Source organism: Lontra canadensis, unplaced genomic scaffold (assembly GCF_010015895.1).
Source record: "Lontra canadensis isolate GAN:19392208 unplaced genomic scaffold, GSC_riverotter_1.0 scaffold22, whole genome shotgun sequence".
Classification (NCBI taxonomy): domain Eukaryota; kingdom Metazoa; phylum Chordata; class Mammalia; order Carnivora; family Mustelidae; genus Lontra; species Lontra canadensis.
Window position 1 is genome coordinate 3,563,569 of NW_022631016.1, and position 18,696 is coordinate 3,582,264.

Here is an 18,696-nt window from a genome sequence, read left to right on the forward strand (position 1 = left end):
GTAAGAAACCCCGACAGGCTCAAAGCTGGCTGGGCAACGGAAACCAGAGACGCCAGTCACTCTTTCCCTCTCCACTTTCCTCTCCAAAATGTGCAAAATCCGCAAATCTGGGATAAAGTGAATGTGAGGGACACTGGAACCACAGAAATAGGAGCCCAGCCCTCCGGGACCTGCAGGAGGTATGCGGTCAGGGAGGAAAGGAGCAATCAGTGGAGCACAGCGGCCACAGGCAACGCAGGTGGGGAGAACACGCACCAGCACAGGTGTGCATGCACGCACACACAGGTAAACACACACGCACACATGTGCATGCACAGGTACTGGGGCACATCCGCACTCACATTCAAACACACACACATGCGTTCACACACACCATCACAGGACACTGGGCTTACTGCCAGATCAGGGCTCAAGCCCCTGGGGCTCCCTGGGCCCTTGCAGCCCTGCCCCCCAGAGGGGCCCACAGGGATCCCCAACCCCAAGGCCTCCTAATGGATTGGCTACACTCGGATTCTCAGCAGCGGGGGGCACACAGGCTCTCCAGGGCAGGTGGCCCGGGGCCAGGAGCGCCTGGACATCCCAGGACTGACCAGGAGACAGACATGGCTTCTTCGACCTCCCCGCCCTCCCATCACCTCCGGAGCCCAGAGCTACACACCTTTGTGCATACCCAGAAGACCCACCAAGCTCTGGGCGCCGCCGCTGTCCCGCACTTGATCTCCCACATGGAGCGGGAGGGACAGACCAGTGGGGCCCAGGCGCCGCCCAGCCCGCTCAGCCATGGCAGGTGTCTGGCCCCGGGGGTGCGGGCCAGGCAGCTCCCTGCGCCGTGCAGCGCGACTGCAGGTTCGCGGGCACCTGGAGGGTGGCTTCTGCCGCTCGCATTCCGAGCCTCGAGCCTCGGGGCCACCGCCCAGCCGCAGGGATCCTCCCCAGCCCCCCTCCCGTCGGTCTCACCCCGCCGCCCGCTTTCCCCGGCCTCTTCCCTCCCCTTTCTGTCTCCCCTCCTGCCCTCTTCCTCCCGCTCCACACCCCACCGCCCCCGCCGACTCCTCCTGCTCCCTCCTCTCCTCCCCTTGCCGATCCTCTCCGCCTCCCCTGCGCTCCCTCCTCCGCCCGCCGCTCTCCCACGGTGCGGGCTGGTGCTCCGCCACCGTCCCCGCCGCCGCGGCCGCCCCTCGGCTCCCCGCGACGCCCCGAGCCGCAGTGATAACCCGGCGCGGGCGGCGGAGGCGCCGCGGGGAAGGTGCTGCGCGCCGGCCGGCCCGGGTCCTCGGTGCCCACTTGCAGCCGCCGGGCCGGGGCCATCCCGCGGCCCCGGCCACCTGGAGCGTCCCTGGATGGAGCGGCGCGTTCTCGTCGCCGGGACGCCGCGCGGGCGCCGGGCGTGGGGCGCGAGGGGAGGCCCGTCCCTGCGGGTGCCCGGCTGCGCGGCGCTGGGCGTGCTGCTGCTGGCGCAGGTGGCGGTGCAGGTGAGTCCCCGAGGCGGGGGCGGGGTGCCCGCGGCTCCCCGCTGCAGTCGGTCTCACCGAGGTGTGGCCGCTGTTTTCCGGCAGGCACCTGCGTGCTCCGTGGGACCCGCGCTGACCTCGCCGGGGAGCCCGAGCGTCTGGCGTCCTCCAGGCTCCGCGGCGCGGCCGGACTGGATGGAAAAAGGCGGTAAGTCTGCGGGGAAGGGGGTTCCAAGTCCTCCGCAGGTAGCGCTGGCTTACAAGGTGCAGCGTGTGTCCCTAACTCCGGAACTCGCCCCGGGACGCTGCCTCGCTTTCCCGCCTTCCCGCGGGCTCCTGCGAGTCGACTCCCACCAAGGCTGGTGTGGTATTCCCTTGTGAATCACTAACGCGTGCCGGCGTTATTGCCGCGAGCGGCAGGCGAAAAAGCAAGGAATACACGTTTAGTAAGAACATTTCAAAAGCGGGAATACCTCCAGACGTTTTGCTAATTCATGCATTCTGGAAATTAGAAAGCTCATACCCCTCCTCTCCCCACCCTCCGCGCCCTCCTGATCCTCCTCAGGCTTTTATATTTTATTTTAAGATCATTTATTTATTTATGTATTTGACTCGGAGACAGAGAGGTCACAAGCAGGCAGAGAGGCTGCGGAGAGAGGAGGAAGCAGGCTCCCTGCTGAGCAGAGAGCCCGCGGGGCTCGATCCCAGCCCACTGAGCCACCCAGGCGCCCCCTCCTCGGCTTTTTAAATCAAGGGTCTGTATACCCTTGACACAGAGCAGGAGATGGGAGAAAGCCGTTTTTGCTCAGTCCTGACGGTGTTAGCATGAAAGTGGGTATTCTTGGGGAGTTGGGACATCATTGAAATGTAGTGCATAGGACAGGTCATTAGCGTGTGGGGACATGCTAGGCAATCCCCATACCTTCCCCTGCAATTTGTCACACAAGTCTGATCCGTTTGCAATGTGTGGTTGGACTCGTGCTGTTGGCAGGCGGCATTTGCCAGTTTCACTTGTCCTGGGGATGGTCGTCTCTGCCCTCAGCCGCCTTAGGTGAAAGGGAAGGCAGGTGTGGGATGTCAGCTGCTGAGCTCAGTCGTTGCAGTTGTTTCATGGGAGCACTTTGCAACATTTCCAAGTGTTACTATTTTAGAGGAAGAACAAGATTTGATGATCCTAATGTATTTTCAGAAAATCTAGAAAAATGAATAACTCAAAGTTTTTAATATAGTCATATAAAGACAGGAATCTGACATGCATTAGCTGTTTGAATAAAGTCCTGCTGGAGGAGGGCGTGGACGTCTGTAAACACAGCGGGAGGCGGTGATCCCTGAACAGAAGACCTTAAGGACCAGCAGAGGGCGCTGGGTGTAAGTGATAGGAAACACTTAGAAATCACTTCTGCTCTGTAACTGCGGCAGGAAGGTAATTATCAGTCTATTTAAAGGTCATCTTCTTGGGCTTGCCCTTGTCTTCTTTCATGTTTCTCTCAGGGTGCATTCCACAATATAATTATCCATATTGGATTTGTCCCTCCACACGCACTTCTGAAAGAAGACATTTTTTGTAAAAATTCTAGTTCTCTACAATCATGAAAATTCCTGAAGTTCTCAGATTTCTCAGAGGACTGTGCAGCATTTTATAGAAAATACGTTTTCTTTAAGGTAGAAGCAATATAGACAGAGAACCTTTTCCAGAAGGAGAAGGCAGAGCCTTCCTGCCCAAGGGAGCTTCCCCTGCTCCTCGCCAGGACAGACTCCTGTGAGCTGGACTCCAGCCTGGCTCGCATGGTGCTCGGATCACCTGGCATCTAGGCTGGTGTCACACGCCAAGTGTTGCCATGACAACTACATACCTCACTTGGTCAGAAACTGGAGGGGAAGGTGTGAGCCATCATCAGTGAAGTGCTAGCTTAGTGACACACCCCAGCCCCCTACCCACCTTCTGTGTGATGGAGGTCTTTATTAATTTATTTATTTTTTAAAGATTTTATTTTTTCAGTGTTCTAAGATGCATTGTCTATGGACCACACCCAGTGCTCCATGCAAAACGTGCCCTCCTTAACACCCACCATAGGCTCACCCAACCCCCCACCCCTGCCCCTCCAAAACCCTCAGTTTGTTTCTCAGAGTCTATAGTCTCTCATGGTTTGTCTCCCCCTCCAACTTCCCCCAATTCCCTTTCCCTTTCCTTCTCCTAATGTCCTCCATGGTATTCCTTATGCTCCACAAGTGAGTGAAACCGTATGATAATTGACTCTTTCGCTTGACTGACTTCACTCAGCATAATCTCCTCCAGTCCTGTCCGTGTTGGTACAGAAGTTGGGTGTTCGTCCTTTCTGATGGAGGCGATTGGAGGTCTTTAATGATAAATGGCCAAGTGGAGAAAGTGGGTTTCACTAAAGGGCTTTCGTCAATCTTACCGGGAGAAAAGAGTCAGCTCAGTAGGTTCCTTGTCTCCCTGTAGAACAGTAGAGCCCAGGTGCACTTTATGTGACTGCTGGATATCTAGGTGTCTTTCAAATGGACTTTGGAATCGCTCTTTTTGGCAGAAGGTTATTTCATGCATAATTTGGACTGTGATTGCCAGTTTTCCTGTGTCTGAAGCAGTTCAGCAGCGGGAAAGAGAATGCCCTCTATTTCTTTTCTTTTTTTTTTTTCTTTTCTGCCCTCTATGCTCGATGCCACAACAGATAACTAAACTGTTTTCAGACATTAAGTACACCCGTTTCATTTTGGCTGATTCAGAATTGTTTTTCCTTAGTGGGAGATTTTAATGCTTTTCTTCCAGATTTGCCTTTAAAAATAAAAATAGTGGCTCTTGTTGAGAGCCAAGAAATATCACATATTCGTTAGCTTTTGATTCTAGACTAAGTTACACTTCCAAGGCAGGGTTTAGAAGTTCTCTAGAAAGGGGTTTCGTCGTACATAATAGACCTGTTGTTTCTGTGTGTGCATTGGAAAATTGTATTGATTTGCTCTCAGACATTCGGGGAATGTGAGACAGGGTCATGTCTCTCAGGTTCACCCGTGGGGTGCCTGTCAATCTTTTTTTTTAAATTTTCTTAAGACTTTATTTATTGATTTGACAGAGAGAGGTCACAGCAGGCAGAGAGGCAGGCAGAGAGAGAGAGAGAGAGAGGGGAGGAAGCAGGCTCCCTGCTGAGCAGAGACCCCGATGCGGGGCTCGATCCCAGAACCCTGAGATCACGACCCGAGCCGAAGGCAGAGGCTTAACCCACTGAGCCACCCAGGCGCCCCTGCTTGTCAATCTTTAATGACAGGCTCTGGAGCCTGGATTGAGGACTTTCCTGGTTCCCATGGGGTAAACACTCACAAGGTGGCTGCTTCCAAGCTATGGATGTGATGTCACTGAGTGCTGGGGTAGGAGGCAAGATGCAGATCCGCTCTCTGCAGCTGCTGTGAACCAGCCCTGCATGCTCAGGTGGTCTACACCTCATGCATTCCCTGTGAAACCAGAGTATTCTTGGACTTGAAGCTGTGGTCAGAAAACCTCTTGAAATCAAGGAGTTTGGACCACCGACTGGAGTAGCCATGTGGGAAGTTTTCCTCCTTAACCAAGGGTGTAAAGGACATAGGTCTTACCTAAAGGATTCTCAAACAGGAGTGCCTGGGAGGCTCAGTCCCTTAGGCGTCCCAACTCTTGACTTCAGCTCAGCTCATGATCTCGGGGTCCTGGGATTGAGCCCTGCACCTGAGGCCATGCTCATCGGGGAGCTGGCTTGAGATTGATCCTCCTTTCCTCCATCCCTCTCTCCCTCCCTCTGCCCTTCCCTCCTTCCCTCTACCCCTTCTCCAGCTCATTCTTTGGAGCATGCTCCCTCTAGTTTTCTCTCTTCAAAATAAGTAAATAAAACCTTTAACAAAAAGGTTAAAAAAATAAAGGATTCTCGAAGATTAAGACTCACACTATTTTTTTTCTTGAAATCACAAGCTAATTTTTGTGGGGATTATAATATGAAAATATAAGCTCAAAAATTAATGTTTTCAGTCTATTACAGTTATGTATTGATTTATTTCCAGATAACAACAGGAGTATGATGAAATGTTATGCTTATTTTGTTCATTCATTGAATTCTTCAGTGATGACCTTTTTCACATTCATTTATACATAACCAAGAATACACATTTGATAGAAAGGACTGTTGTGGGACTAAATCCAGACCCCTCACCTTGGCGGTATTACCGTTTTGTGTCCCTGGAGTCTGTCCCGTGCACTGAAGACTCTGTAGCAGCATCTCTGGATGGGGTCCGTAGATCCCAAGAATACCACTGTCCCCCTCCCACTCTGTGGCAGAGGGAGATGTCTCTAGACATTTGTCTCCCTGGGTGTGGGAGGGGAATCACTCTGGTTGAGAATCAGTAGACTAAATTGAAAAAACGGGTCTTCTTCCATCACACGTTCGCTTCCTCATTCTTCGGAACCTATCGTCGTTGGTCACAAAGTGTGGCTTTGCTGTTTATGGAGCTGGTGGCCCAGGGCCAGCCTCTACCAGTCCTCCGGAGCTGATTGTTACTTTCCTTTAAGTTTGGCAGAGCTGGTCACTGAAAAATGAGGTATATAAAGTTACAGGGAAACAAGTCCTTTTAAAAACAAAATTAAAACATGCAAATCTCATCCCTTACATTTTTTGGCTCTTATCTGTGCGGTTAAGTTTCTTTGCATGCATTCTGTCTGTGTGAGGGAGACGCTGCGTGTGTCCAGGTGTGCTACTGGGCAGCTGTCCCACACTCCGTGTTGAGTGATGTCACGTTGGTGCTGGAGATCAGCCACGGTGGGGAATGGGCAAATGCGGGAAAGCAGGCCCTTTATTTTTTTCCCCTGAGATAACAGGTCGTCTAGCGTTTATCAACAGGACCCTGTATGTGTTTATGTAAAAGAGCCTTATGAGTCACTATTTTGAGAGTAGATACTCTATGTCCCCTCCAGATAAAAGATGCATGTTATATGTTCTCCAACACAAGGTCCTAAGAATATGGCTTATATCATCTGGAAACAATTTGATTTTTTTAAGTGGTAATCATCTTTTTATGTTTTAATTTGCTGATTAGCCAGTGTTTGGAAGACTCCACAGCCCCTGTCGGAATGGACACAGACTTGGAGTGAGGGGGAGAGGTTTCCCCTTAGAGCCCTGGGCGGCATGGTGACTGGGCAACATGGCCACGTGCACCAGCCTCCCCCCTCCGTCCAGGAAGCTGGGGATGCAGAAGGCAGTGGGACGATCCATCCCAAGGTGGAAAGGCATGCATGCTTCACCTGTCTCTCAGCGCGGCCCAGGACAGGCTGCAATCCTAGGCTTACCCTAGACGAGCAAATCCCTGACTTGCTTCCCCCTTTCTCCTGTTGCTGCACACAGCTTAAGCAGGTGTGTTTCATTTTCTTGGTTTCCCAAGTAAAACAGGAAAGAGGCCCAATGCATTTTGTCCTCTGGGACACAAATGCCCTGCTTCGCTGTAGATTTTGATGGTTGGCCGTCACGTGGTCTGTCCCAACATGCTGCCCGTGGCCCTTAGGGTACCTGTTGATCCCTGCATGGCAGGACCAGGCCCCTGGGGTCAGAAATCGAAGCTCTTGCCCAGAGGACACAGGCTCCCTGGAATTGCCGAGGCCAGAGCTGAGCCTTTGGTTATCCTGCCACTGGATTTGTTTTGCTGCCGGGCCTAGACACGCACCCACCACCGGCTTCAGTGTGGGGGGCTCCAGACAGGACCTCACCACCCGAGGCCTGCTCTGCCTCTCCCAACCCACCACGGCCATTTCTGACTGGCACTGGCTGTCTGCTCTGTTCCAGCGTGAACTTTCCCTGTCCCTGACGGCACGAGGACCTATGGACAGACACTGCACTGAAATAGATTGGTTGTAGAGAAAACCTCATTTCTCCAGAAAAAAAATAATTACCCAAATACTGCTTATTTCTGACCAAAAGTCATCTCTGTGTTTTATCTTATGACTCCCAGAATAATGTACAACTCGCCCTGACGCAGGAAAGGGCCCCTGTTATGAGCCTGTCACAGGCTCCTGACCGCACATTTTGTAATGAAAGGAGCTGTAAAGCATCCTTCTGTGCTTTCCACAGAAAGGGAGACAAGTTGGATGTGTGCCAATGCCACACTGGGACATCATCAACCCCTGATGCCCTGTAAGCCTGTGGGTGCCCTGAAATCAGACAGCCCCTTATTGATGTTTGAAAAAAATATATGCATTTGAATGTGTTTTGGGCTAGCATACTATGAACTGGAGTGGGCAGGAGACCATGGTGCACAGTGAGGAAGACCTTGAGTGGTAAACTCCAATGACGTGCCAGAAACTCCGGCCAGGAAGAGGTGGGCAGTGGTGTTCGGTGGGAGCAGACTGTGTAGGAAGCATTAGCATTTGGAATATGTCTGCATATGGTTTGTAGGATTCCTTGATTTAACAATTAACTATTAAAATATTAAACATCAAGGAATGCCTATCATAATTGTCTTTTTAACTGCTTTCTGAGAAATGGTTGGTATTTTGAAGCTAAAATTTCTTGTCAGCACAATGAAGATTTTTGAAAAGAAACAAAAGAACGACTAAAAGAATATCTAGAACCATCAATGATTTCATGTTATCATGAGTACAAAGTAAAATTTATGAGATATAATCCTAAAGGTCTGTTTCCAGTTTTCTTTGGCCTATGATCCAGTTTTCTTTTAGAGTGCCTAGATATTGCTGGATTGGCAATAACACATTCTGAGTCAGTGAGACTTCCCTAACGGCCACTTGGAAGATTTTCACTCCTGACTCTGGTTGTTTTCATCCTACAGTGTGGATCTGAGGTCAGCTTGATGCTTAAATTTCCTACCATCTTTTCTTACCAGGCGGAAATGTCATCTGGCAGTAAATTACATTCCATGACTCCCTGAGTCTTTCCAGAACCCCACACTTACTCAGCCTTACTCTCTTTGTCTTTCAGAATATGACCTGGTGTCTCCCTATGAGGTTGACCACAATGGAGACTATGTGTCCCATGAAATCACACACTCTCGGAGGAGGAAGAGGGGGCTGGCCCCGCTCAGGATGGAGTCTCTCCACCTTCGTCTGAAGGGCTTCAGGCACGACTTCCACATGGAGCTGAAAGCTTCTAGCAACCTGGTGGCTCCCGGATTTATCGTGCAGACACTGGGGAAGGGAGGCACTAAGTCCGTGCACACCTTCCCGCCTGAGGATTTCTGTTTCTATCAAGGCTCCTTACGATCCCACACAAACTCCTCGGTGGCTCTCTCAACGTGCAAAGGTTTGGTGAGTACGGCTTGGGTGCCCATGGTGTGTGAAAGGGGAGGGGGTGCAGTTTCCCTTAAGGGATTGTAGCTGGTTCTGTTATTATGGCAGGATAAATCTCTTTGGTCTTTAAAAGCAGGAGGAAATCGCCAAATAATACTGTCTAAAATATGTCAGTCTGCCTCTTTTGGTGCATTTGGCAGCAGTGCACACGCCCAGACTTAACGTTGTTATTTTTACAAAACCTGGGAAGAGCCCAGCGTGAAGACTGCTCTTCGAACTCATGGCCAGGTCTGATGTCACGAACTCCCCAGGGGACGGTTCCACCATAACTTACTGGCCCATTGCTAGTGCTGCAGGGATGTCTTCATTCCAAATGGAACAACACTGGGAAACTGATTGGCCAGCTGGATTATTTGATCAGGTGCTTGGAAGCACTTTGGAAGGATGTGTTGAGGGTCACATACTTACAGATCAGGGTGTTTGCCCAAATGCGGTGATGAATCCATAGCTGGGCAGTCCAAATCTTGTGGGACCAATGATTCTTTAGTACTTCCCCATTTTCTTAGTATCTGATGTAGACACTGAACATCATTTGAATGCTTCCAGTGATCCCATTTGTTGGGACCGTATAGTGAGGAGTATCTGGCCCCATTGAGAAGATGCCTGCATTCCTCAGGCTACCCCAAGCCAAAATCTCAATGCCTTGTCTTTTAATTTTCTTAAAATATTTCCATATTTTTAGGGAAGAAAACCTTAGTGGATACTTAGAGTCTTGAGTACATAAATCGGTCATACACAGATGAGTGAGACATGATTTAGTTAGCTAAGCAAATGTGTGTGGCCAAAATCCTTTAAGATCTTGACCATAGTAAAGTTTTGGCAAATAAGTTTTTGAACATTTATTACATTTCTAGAAGATGCTTTCAGTCTGTCTTAAGTGTCTGTCTCTCTTTGGAAAGAGGGAATTCAGACTCTGCATCTTAGAAGGATTTTGTGCACAGGTGTGTGGATTTTGGATGCTGAAGGGGCATTCATAACCAGACCCTTCAAATACTATGTATGTGCAAATGCTAAATCTCATTAAAATTTTTCAAGAAAATATTAACACCTGCTTTTCAAGGGAATTTGGAGTGGGTTGATTCCACATCTACTCTAATTTGTAAAGGGCTTTTGATTGGAGAATGTTTACAACAGGGTTTTGCCAATGACACGGTGGTGGTTATTTGGCATAAATTTTAGGATTGAAGACAATGTGGCTGATTGCTTCCAAGTTCTCCCAAGAAAAACAGATCTTCCTTAATGAAAGAGCTAGAACTCTTCATATAATGCACTAAAGGAAGAGATCTCTTCCTTGGCTTTCTTTCATAAAGGCTCGGACTGGAAATGGAAGCCATCTGTGCTGTAGGGAGGTGTGCCATGCCTTCAGAGCTCATAGACTTGGATTTGTTTGTGAGATTGGGTGAGGTGCTTCCAGTTAACCCAGCAGGGGTCCGGGCTTACTGAAGCTGGGGTCTCTGTGAGCCAAGGCTCTTCCTCCCGATGGCTGAGCCCTGCCCTGGACTCTGTCCCATGAGCAGCAGCTCAAGATTTCTGGTTCTCTTTGATCTCCATGGGAGTTAATGGCACAAGTCATACGCGACAACTACACGTGAGATAAAGAAGTGAAAAAGAACAGAAAAAAAAAAAAAAACTTCTCTGGATAATGAACCCTGGAATTTAATATTCTGGTCACTGGACTAGAAATCTCTATGCTTTCCCCATTAATCTTCCAAAGGCAGTTAATCCGCTTTCACTGATGCTTTGTCTGTAGATGACACAACAGAAACGACTGCAACCAGACTTATGACTGTGGGGTTCAGGGGCATTTGCTATATGATAGGACAAATCAGAGGCATTTTAAAGGAGAAAAAGGGAGGATGAGAAGTCCCATTTCATTAGCCAGATAATAAAAAATATTGAATGGGATCGTCCCTCAAGTAGCTGTCAGGTCCTTTATTTCTTTCTTGATTGATGGTTCCCCAGTTGCTCATCTATCAAATCTCTTAAGGTATGAAGAGAAATGACATGTTTTTACATTAGAGGATGACTCCATTTTTGTTCTTACTGTTCTTGTTTTTTTTGTTTGTTTGTTTGTTTGTTTTGCTTTTGGGTTTTATTTATTTATTTTTTTTTTGGTTCTAATTAAAGTCCCAGGTTCATCTCAATTAAGCTTTTTTCTTCTCCTCCTCCTCCTCCTCCTCCCCCACCCCCTTCCCCTCCCTCTCCTCCTCCCTCTGCTTTCCCTCCCCCTCCCCTTCCCTCCACCTCCTCCTCCTCCTTCTTCTTCTCTCCCTCTCAATGTTTCTGGTTGACCCAGCTATTTGCTGGAAGTCAGGTGCCCGTAGAATTCTCTTTGGTTTGACCTGTTGTCTCTCACACACCTTTGTAGATCCTAGCAGAGAAAGCATTTGGAATACAAGATCCTTGGGAGGGGAGAAAAATAAAAATATATATCCTAGTCTCCTGGTTTTATCTGCAGTATGGAAGTCGTAAGCTAAACTAGTTTGCTTAACTAAGAGTTTAATACCTTCAGGTAGAGAATATGGCTGACTGTTGTGAGACAATGTGATTTCTGATGGACAGATAGGTACTAATTTTTTTAAAATATTTTCTGATGGACAGTTTTCTCCCGTGGTTCTCAGCTTTTGCATTTGGAAGCACTTTGCTGTAGTTCTTTAAAAATGAATATGAGGAACACCATCAAAGTTAAGAGCTGATGGCTTTATTTATAGTAAACAAATATTCTTGAAAACTAAAATGAGTGCTTCCCTAAGGGTCTTGCGAATAATGGACGTGCTTCAGACCTGTGTTGTCTGATGAGAGAGGCAGGGAATGGGCAGTGTCACTACAGGGATGAAATAGGACACATCTGGATGCCACAAGGGGCAGAGAGTTGGCATGCTGCCTTGCTGGGAGGGGGCAGCATCTCTGTAAGGTTCTGGAGTAGTTTTGTCCAAGCTGAACCCTCACGGTAGAATCGGGGTGTGACGCCTGGCGGAGGAGGTACAGACTGTCCCAGGAAAGCCTGCTAACATCCGTCAAGGTCATGGACTTCTCCACTGTACCATCCGTAAACCCTAGAAAGACCTCTAACGTCATCCTGATAATTGCCACCAAGTACCTTGACTCAAAGTATTTCATATTTCACTAAATAAGATTATTTTAAAAAAAAAAAGGCAGTGAGTATAATTCTTATGTCTTTACCTAATTGACGTCACAGGTCTGTTGTGATCGCTAGGCACAGGCACGTGAAGTGTGACACAAGGCATGTGCCTTTCTGGAATGACTGCGTTAGTGACAGTGCCGGAAACAGCGATGCCCAGGACAGTAGCAGAAGGTGCGACCTTAATTCACTGAGGACTTTGTGCCACGTGTTTGGCTAACAGCCTCACATTTGTTATGTCACTTAGCCTAATGACGTGCCAACAAATAGGTTCTATGTTTTTAAAAGACAGAGTTTTTGATATGTAATTCATAGATCATAGAGAATCCCCCCACCCTTTGGAAATGTGTGATTCAGTGGTTTGTGGTCTATTTGTACAGAATTCCAGAAGCCTCACCACACCTAGTCTGAGACTCTGCATCACCCCAGAAAGAAACCCTGACAGTGCCCATCCCCCCAACTCCCATCAGTCCTAGACCCTACTAATCTCACTTTCTGTCTGTATAGATTTGCCCAATATGATAATTTCTCATAAAGGGAAGTGTACAACATGTGGTCTTTTGTGACTGGCTTCTTTCACTTAGTATAATGTGTTCATGTTTCATACACATTATAACACATATCAAAACTTCATTATTTTTGGGCTCCTCGTGGCTCAGTGGGTTAAGCCTCTGCCTTCTGCTCAGGTCATGGTCCCAGGGTCCTGGGATCGAGCCCCACATGGGGCTCTCTTCTCAGCAGGGAGCCTGCTTCCACCCCTCTCTCTGCCTGCCTCTCTGCCTACTTGTGATCTCTGTCAAATAAATAAATAAATCTTTTTAAAAAATTCATTATTTTTAATGCTTCATAACAACCTGTTACACATATATAGCACATTTTTTATTTATCTTTGTGGCAGTTGACGGATATTATCATTCGTGCTCTTTTTGTTTGTTGTGACTCGTGCCGCTACTTGTGCACAGGTTGTCTTGGAGACACGCGTTTCCTTGCTCCCGTCTTTATACCTAGGAGTGTAATTGCTGGGTCCTCTGGAAATCCTGTGTTTAACATTTAGAGGAATTTCTAGACCGTTCCACTTAGCTTTCCCATTCTGTATCCTCCCAGCAATGTATGCGGATTCCGACTTCTCATCCTGGCCAGCTCTTGTCCCCTCTTTCTATCCCAGCTGTCCCGGTGAGTATGAAGCGGCAGCTCATTGTGGCTCTGAGTGGCTGGATGCAGATCATTGGGAGGCAGCTTGGAGGTACTCATTCTTGGTATCGTTTAGTTGCTGGTTTTTCCTTGCAGCACTTTGACGATGCCCTCCTACTGCGTCTTCACCCTGTTGTTCCTCAGAAGTCCGCTGTTAATCTCACTGCAGTTCTGTCGCGCATAGGAGTTAGGTGTTTTTGGTTTTGTTTTACGATTGTTTCAAGATTTTATCTTTGTCTTTGTCTTTCTACATTTTTACCGTGGTGTGTACGTGTGTGGGTATCTTTGTGTTCATCCTGCGGTAATCCCGTTATTCATACATCAGTGGGCTTAATGCTGTACTCATTTCCCTTCATTTGTTTTTCCCTCTATGAGCTTCAAATTACAACATCTTTGGTAATTTATCTTCTGATCCACTGTTCTCTGCTGGCAGTTCGAACCTATTATGTTTCTGTAGTAACATCATTTGGGATGTTGTACTTTTTGACTCCAGAATTCCCATTTGGTTATTTTTTATAATTTCGCTTATTCTGTAACCCTTTAGGTGCAGTTCCCTTTGGCTCTGTGGACACATTTATAATAGTTGCTTTGACGTATTTGTCTGCTAAGCCCCACATCCGCGTCCTGTCAAAAGCAGTTACGGTGCCTGTCTGTTTTCATGTGGAAGGGTCACACTTTTCTTTCTTTTTTTTTTAAAGATTTTATTTATTTATTTGACAGACAGAGATCACAAGTAGGCAGAGAGGCAGGCAGAGAGAGAGAGAGGGAGCAGGTTCCCTGCGGAGCAGAGAGCCCGATGTGGGGCTCGATCCCAGGACCCTGGGATCATGACCTGAGCCGAAGGCAGAGGCTTTAACCCACTGAGCCACCCAGGCGCCCCGGGTCACACTTTTCTGTTTCTGTGCATGTTTCATAATTTTCTGCTAAAAAAAAAAAAATATATATATATATATAATATATATAATATAATAAAATAAGTATATATAATTTATATATTATATTATATAAATAATATAATTTATATAAATAAAAATAAAACATGTTCTCTGCTAAAGAACATGTTACAGGAACTCTGGAGATACTCGCCACACTCTGCCCCTCCAGGGCTTGCCTTTCCCTATCGGTGGCGCTCTGGATGAAGATGTTGGTGCCTGGTCTTCTCTGCCCCGCTTCCTGGCCTGCAGCCTGTGTGTCACAGGAGAGCTGGTGCAGGGCTTAGGGCTTCATTATTCTCAGCCTGCTGGGCCTGGACTATAGCTTCCATCCTAAGGGTAGGGCCTGCCTGTAGAAGACAGACTGGTTCTCATGGCCATGCCTGCCTCATACAGCGCTTCTACAATATAGACCTAAGGAGAGGAGAGATGCTGGTGGCTTGTTCCTGCTTATATGAAAACGTAGTTCTAGAATGGACATTCGCAGAGCAGGGAGCCTTTGTCTTCTTGGTGGCACAGGCCTGGCATAGAACTCTGTCACACTGACTGGGGGCAGGGTGAGTATGTGACTAGACTGTGGCTCAGATGTCTCAAATGTCACCATTCTTTCTGAGGTTAAATTAAATTCAGTAGCTGATTCTCCACTCTTTATGCCTTTAAGAAAATTTACAGAGACTTTAAATGGCTTCGCTGTGTGGGGTGTGTGTGTGTGTGTGTGATTTTCAGGAATTAAATGATCATTTCACTAGAGAGCAGATGACCTCATCCTTCACACTTCCATCCAGGAAGTCAGTCTCTACTGGATGCTATTGTTAACACATTTTACAGATATTGCCCAAGACCACTTTATTTTCCCCATTTTACAGATGACTCCCAAGATAATTCTTTGAAGAGTGGGATTTGAGCCTAGGTAGCCTGAGTCAAGAACCAGCACTGCAAACCACAGAATTCTTGGGCTTTCCAGCATCACCAGGGTATTGCTGCCATACAGGGACCTGCAAGGTCATTTACATGAATTTTCATGGCATCACCTTTGAACGCTCCCCTAAGGGGTCATGATTTTCTCCTTCAGTTTCCATCTCAGGGCTACCTTCCTCAGCATGTAGTCCTCTCAGAGCTTAGGATCCCCATTTATACTGTAGCAGGGGCTTCTCTTAAATATATGTGGATTCATTCCATAATTATTTATTTACAGGTTTGTTTGTGAGTTCTTTTAAAAACCTTGTTTCATTTGTCTTTGTATCCCCAAGTTCTTGTTAACATAAACTGATTTGTTTTTTGCTTGCAATGAACCCTTACATTTCAAATTTACAAAAACATATTATATTTTCTCAACCTCTGTTTCTAGGTACAAATAACTATACGATTAATTTTAGAATTCATTTCATCTGATTTCTTTCCATGGCTATTTCCAAACACCTTGAATTTTCTGTTGAAGCTCATACTTTACTCAGAATTTTTTTTATGATTTATTTATGTATTTGTGTGAGAGAGAAAGAGTAGGGGACAGGGGCAGAGAGGGAGAGAGACAGAAGCAGACTCCCTGTTGGGCAGAGAGCCTAATGTGGGACTCGATTCCAGGACCTAGAAATCATGATCTGAGCTGAAAGCAGATTCTTGCTTCACTGACTGAGCCACCCAGATGCCCCTGGGTGAGAAATGGTTTCCTCAGTAAGGTTTCTGAGGAGCTATTTTTAAAAACTTCCATTAGTCAGTACTGTTAATGAGTCTCCTTTAGATAAGTATGCTGTTGCATATGAGAGGATTAGATTTTCTTAAAGGATTTTATGCAAGTTCCATACTTGGATTATCACTTTAGCTTCCCCCTCCATAGAGTATCAAGTCTGTCAATTACCCTTGGCTCAAAATCTGTGTGAAATTTTGCTCCTCCTACTAACAGCATCATATCTGTTAAAGCTTAATGCATAGGCTATATATCACTTCTCCTAAAATCTAATTATTCTCTTGTTTTCAACAATGTTGGAAAACTTGTAAATGCCACAGTTCTCACGTGTGTTTAAGAATTCCCTGCCTTGGTTGGGGACTTACTCAGGGCCCTGGTTTGAACTGTCCTAGGTTTGATTCCCAACCTTAGACTCCAGGGAGTCTCTGGAAACTCCCGTCATTGAGAGTTTTTCTACAGCACCCAATAAATCCTAGGAAACTGTCTGAAATATTGCCAGACTTTTAACTGACTTTGAAAAATGTCCTGGAACCAGGGAAATAAAGCAGGAGCAGAGGGGGAAACCAACACAGGAATGGCTAGAAGAGATCATAGGAGTTTTTAAGAGCAGCGTCCTCATCCGGGAAGCCTGGTGATGGCATAACCAGGTTGAAGATATGTCGGTCTTGGGAGGAATGTAATACAGTTATAGAAAAGCTAAGGTTTTTAGAGGAAGTAGGGCTAGAGTTGGTAGTTATTAGGAAATTGGAACGTGAGTGTGGGGAACCAAAAGAAAGCTCTGGATAATTGCATATGTTTCTGCTAGTTCCTTAATAAGTACAGTAAGAGGCACCTGAGTGGCTCAGTTGGTTCAGCATCCGATTTCAGCCCAGGTCGTGATCTCAGGATCGTGAGATCGAGCCCCGTGCTGTGCTCTGCACCTAGTGAGGAGTCTGATCAAGGCAACATTTAGATAATCTTTCACATTTGAGGTGACCACAGATTTATTTTCTCTTAGCTTGCCATTCATTGTAAGCTAAAATTAGATGATTAAAGGATTTTAATTATAAGATCCATCGTTTTGTTCCACTTGCCTTTTTTCCAGGTGTCGACCCTGGGCTTCAGGGGTGTGCAACTGACATGACCACTGTTCAAAGCCAGGTGGATTTTTTTTTTTTTTAAGATTTTTTTGGACCCTTTACCGTGACTTCATGCCAAACACAGGTAATGATCCTAATATGGATCAAGGAGCCAAAAGGAATACTTCAAACAGTGAAACTTCTAGAATAAAACATAGAAGAAGATATTTGTGACCCCCCACCCAGATAGGCAACGTTTTCTTAAATAAGACTTTATTTATTTATTTGACAGAGAGAGTGTGCAAGCACAAGCAGGGGGAGCGACAGAGAGAGAAGGAGAAGCAGACTCCCTGTGAGCAGGGAGCCTGCTGCAGGGCTCAGTCCCAGAACTCTGGGATCGTGACCTGGGCCAAAGGCAGACGCTTCACCGACTGAGCCCCCCAGGCACCCCAAGGCCAGGCGGATTGAGAGGTGTAGGACCCATGTGTTCAGATTCTCCATCTGGTGACGTTTTCACTAAACACACTGGATGTCATTACTTGTTCACATACTGAGGAACCAGTTGAAGGAGTTTGAATGTTGGAATCTGTGCCAGAGATTTTACGGATATAGTAACTGTGTCTTTGGTCTGCGATCTGGGCCAGGTAGTAGTGCGGAGAGGACAGATGGCAGCCTTCCCTTGCGGTTAGAGTTCAGTACTCCAGATGTCCCTAATCAGGAGGTGGGTGCTTCCCCGTCACCCCAAGAACAGCCCTGATACAGCACTCATGGTCAACAGAATATTTGCTGAAAGGATCAGCAGAAGGTGGTCATGTCCACAACCATCGGAGCAGGATTTTCTTCATGGGCAAGATCTGCCCGAGCCAACCAGATGGTTCTCTCTGGAGAAGAAGGAATATGATCCCTGTGGTCATTTCCTCTGGGGGATGCTCCAAGTCTGGCATTTTCTGGAGAACAAGGATATCCAAAGTCTGCTTTTGCAGGGAATGACTATTCAGGAGTAAGCCCAGCCCCGTCTGGAGAATAAAAGAGGAGGCCAGATGAAATCATGCTCTTTAAAGTAAGATCCTGCTGCCTGAGGCTCAGCCAGAGCTGGAGGGTCTTTTTCTCCTTAAATGTCATTTTCCCTGACCCACACCTCTAAAATTGCCCACTCGTCCCCCTCCCATATCCTTCCTATCCTCTTCCCTGCTGTGTTTTTCTTCGTATTTGTTATCTGTATCATTGTCCAGTTAGCACACAGACACCACACAACTTGAAAAGAGAGAATTAAGGCAATGCATAAAGTAGATATTAACTGAAAAATTATAAAGAGAACAAGAAAGCTTTGCAAGATAACAAAGGTAAGAAGCAGCTACTGCTCCTGGGGCTGAGGAAACTGAGCAAAGAAGTTATGGTTATTATAGTTCTTCAGCAAGGCCCAAACTCCTGAGCAGGAGCGGGCCAGCTGGTGCTGGACTCTTGGGGGGTGTGCTCTGCCTTCAAGTAAACTGGAAACTGGAGCTGCTACTGCCTGGTGAGCGGGCTGACAGACTCAGGAAGCACTGTGGAGGTCCCCATGGGGCAGACAGGAGGTCCAGAGAGGGCAGGCAGAAAGTCCACGGGGCAGGTGGGGGGTCAGGCAGGAAGTCCACGGGGAGAGGCGGCAGGCAGGAAGTCCATGGTGGGGGGCAGGCAGGAGATCAGATAGGAGGTCCACGGGGTACATGTAGAAATCCCATGGGGGACAGACAGGAGGTCCACCACAGGGCAGGCAGGAAGTCCATGGGGGAGCAGGGAGGAAGTCCATAGGATGGCAGACAGGAGGAAGTCCATGGAGGGAGGCAGGGAGGAAGTCCATGGGCGGGGGAAGCAGGAAGTCCATGGGGACAGGCAGGAGGTCCAGTGGGAGACAGACAGGAAGTCCATAGG

At 47.4% G+C, this 18,696-nt stretch overlaps 1 protein-coding gene across 1 annotated transcript in view; it reads left to right on the forward strand.

Annotated features, from left to right (window-relative positions):
• The first annotated feature begins 1,340 nt into the window (after window positions 1–1,340).
• ADAMTS16 (ADAM metallopeptidase with thrombospondin type 1 motif 16) overlaps window positions 1,341–18,696 on the forward strand; it is a 150,789-nt gene continuing 133,433 nt past the window's right edge. The window contains exons 1-3 of the mRNA XM_032861929.1: window positions 1,341–1,472; window positions 1,554–1,659; window positions 8,411–8,736. Of these exons, the coding sequence (XP_032717820.1) occupies window positions 1,341–1,472; window positions 1,554–1,659; window positions 8,411–8,736 (564 nt within the window). The remainder of the gene's footprint in view (window positions 1,473–1,553; window positions 1,660–8,410; window positions 8,737–18,696) is intronic.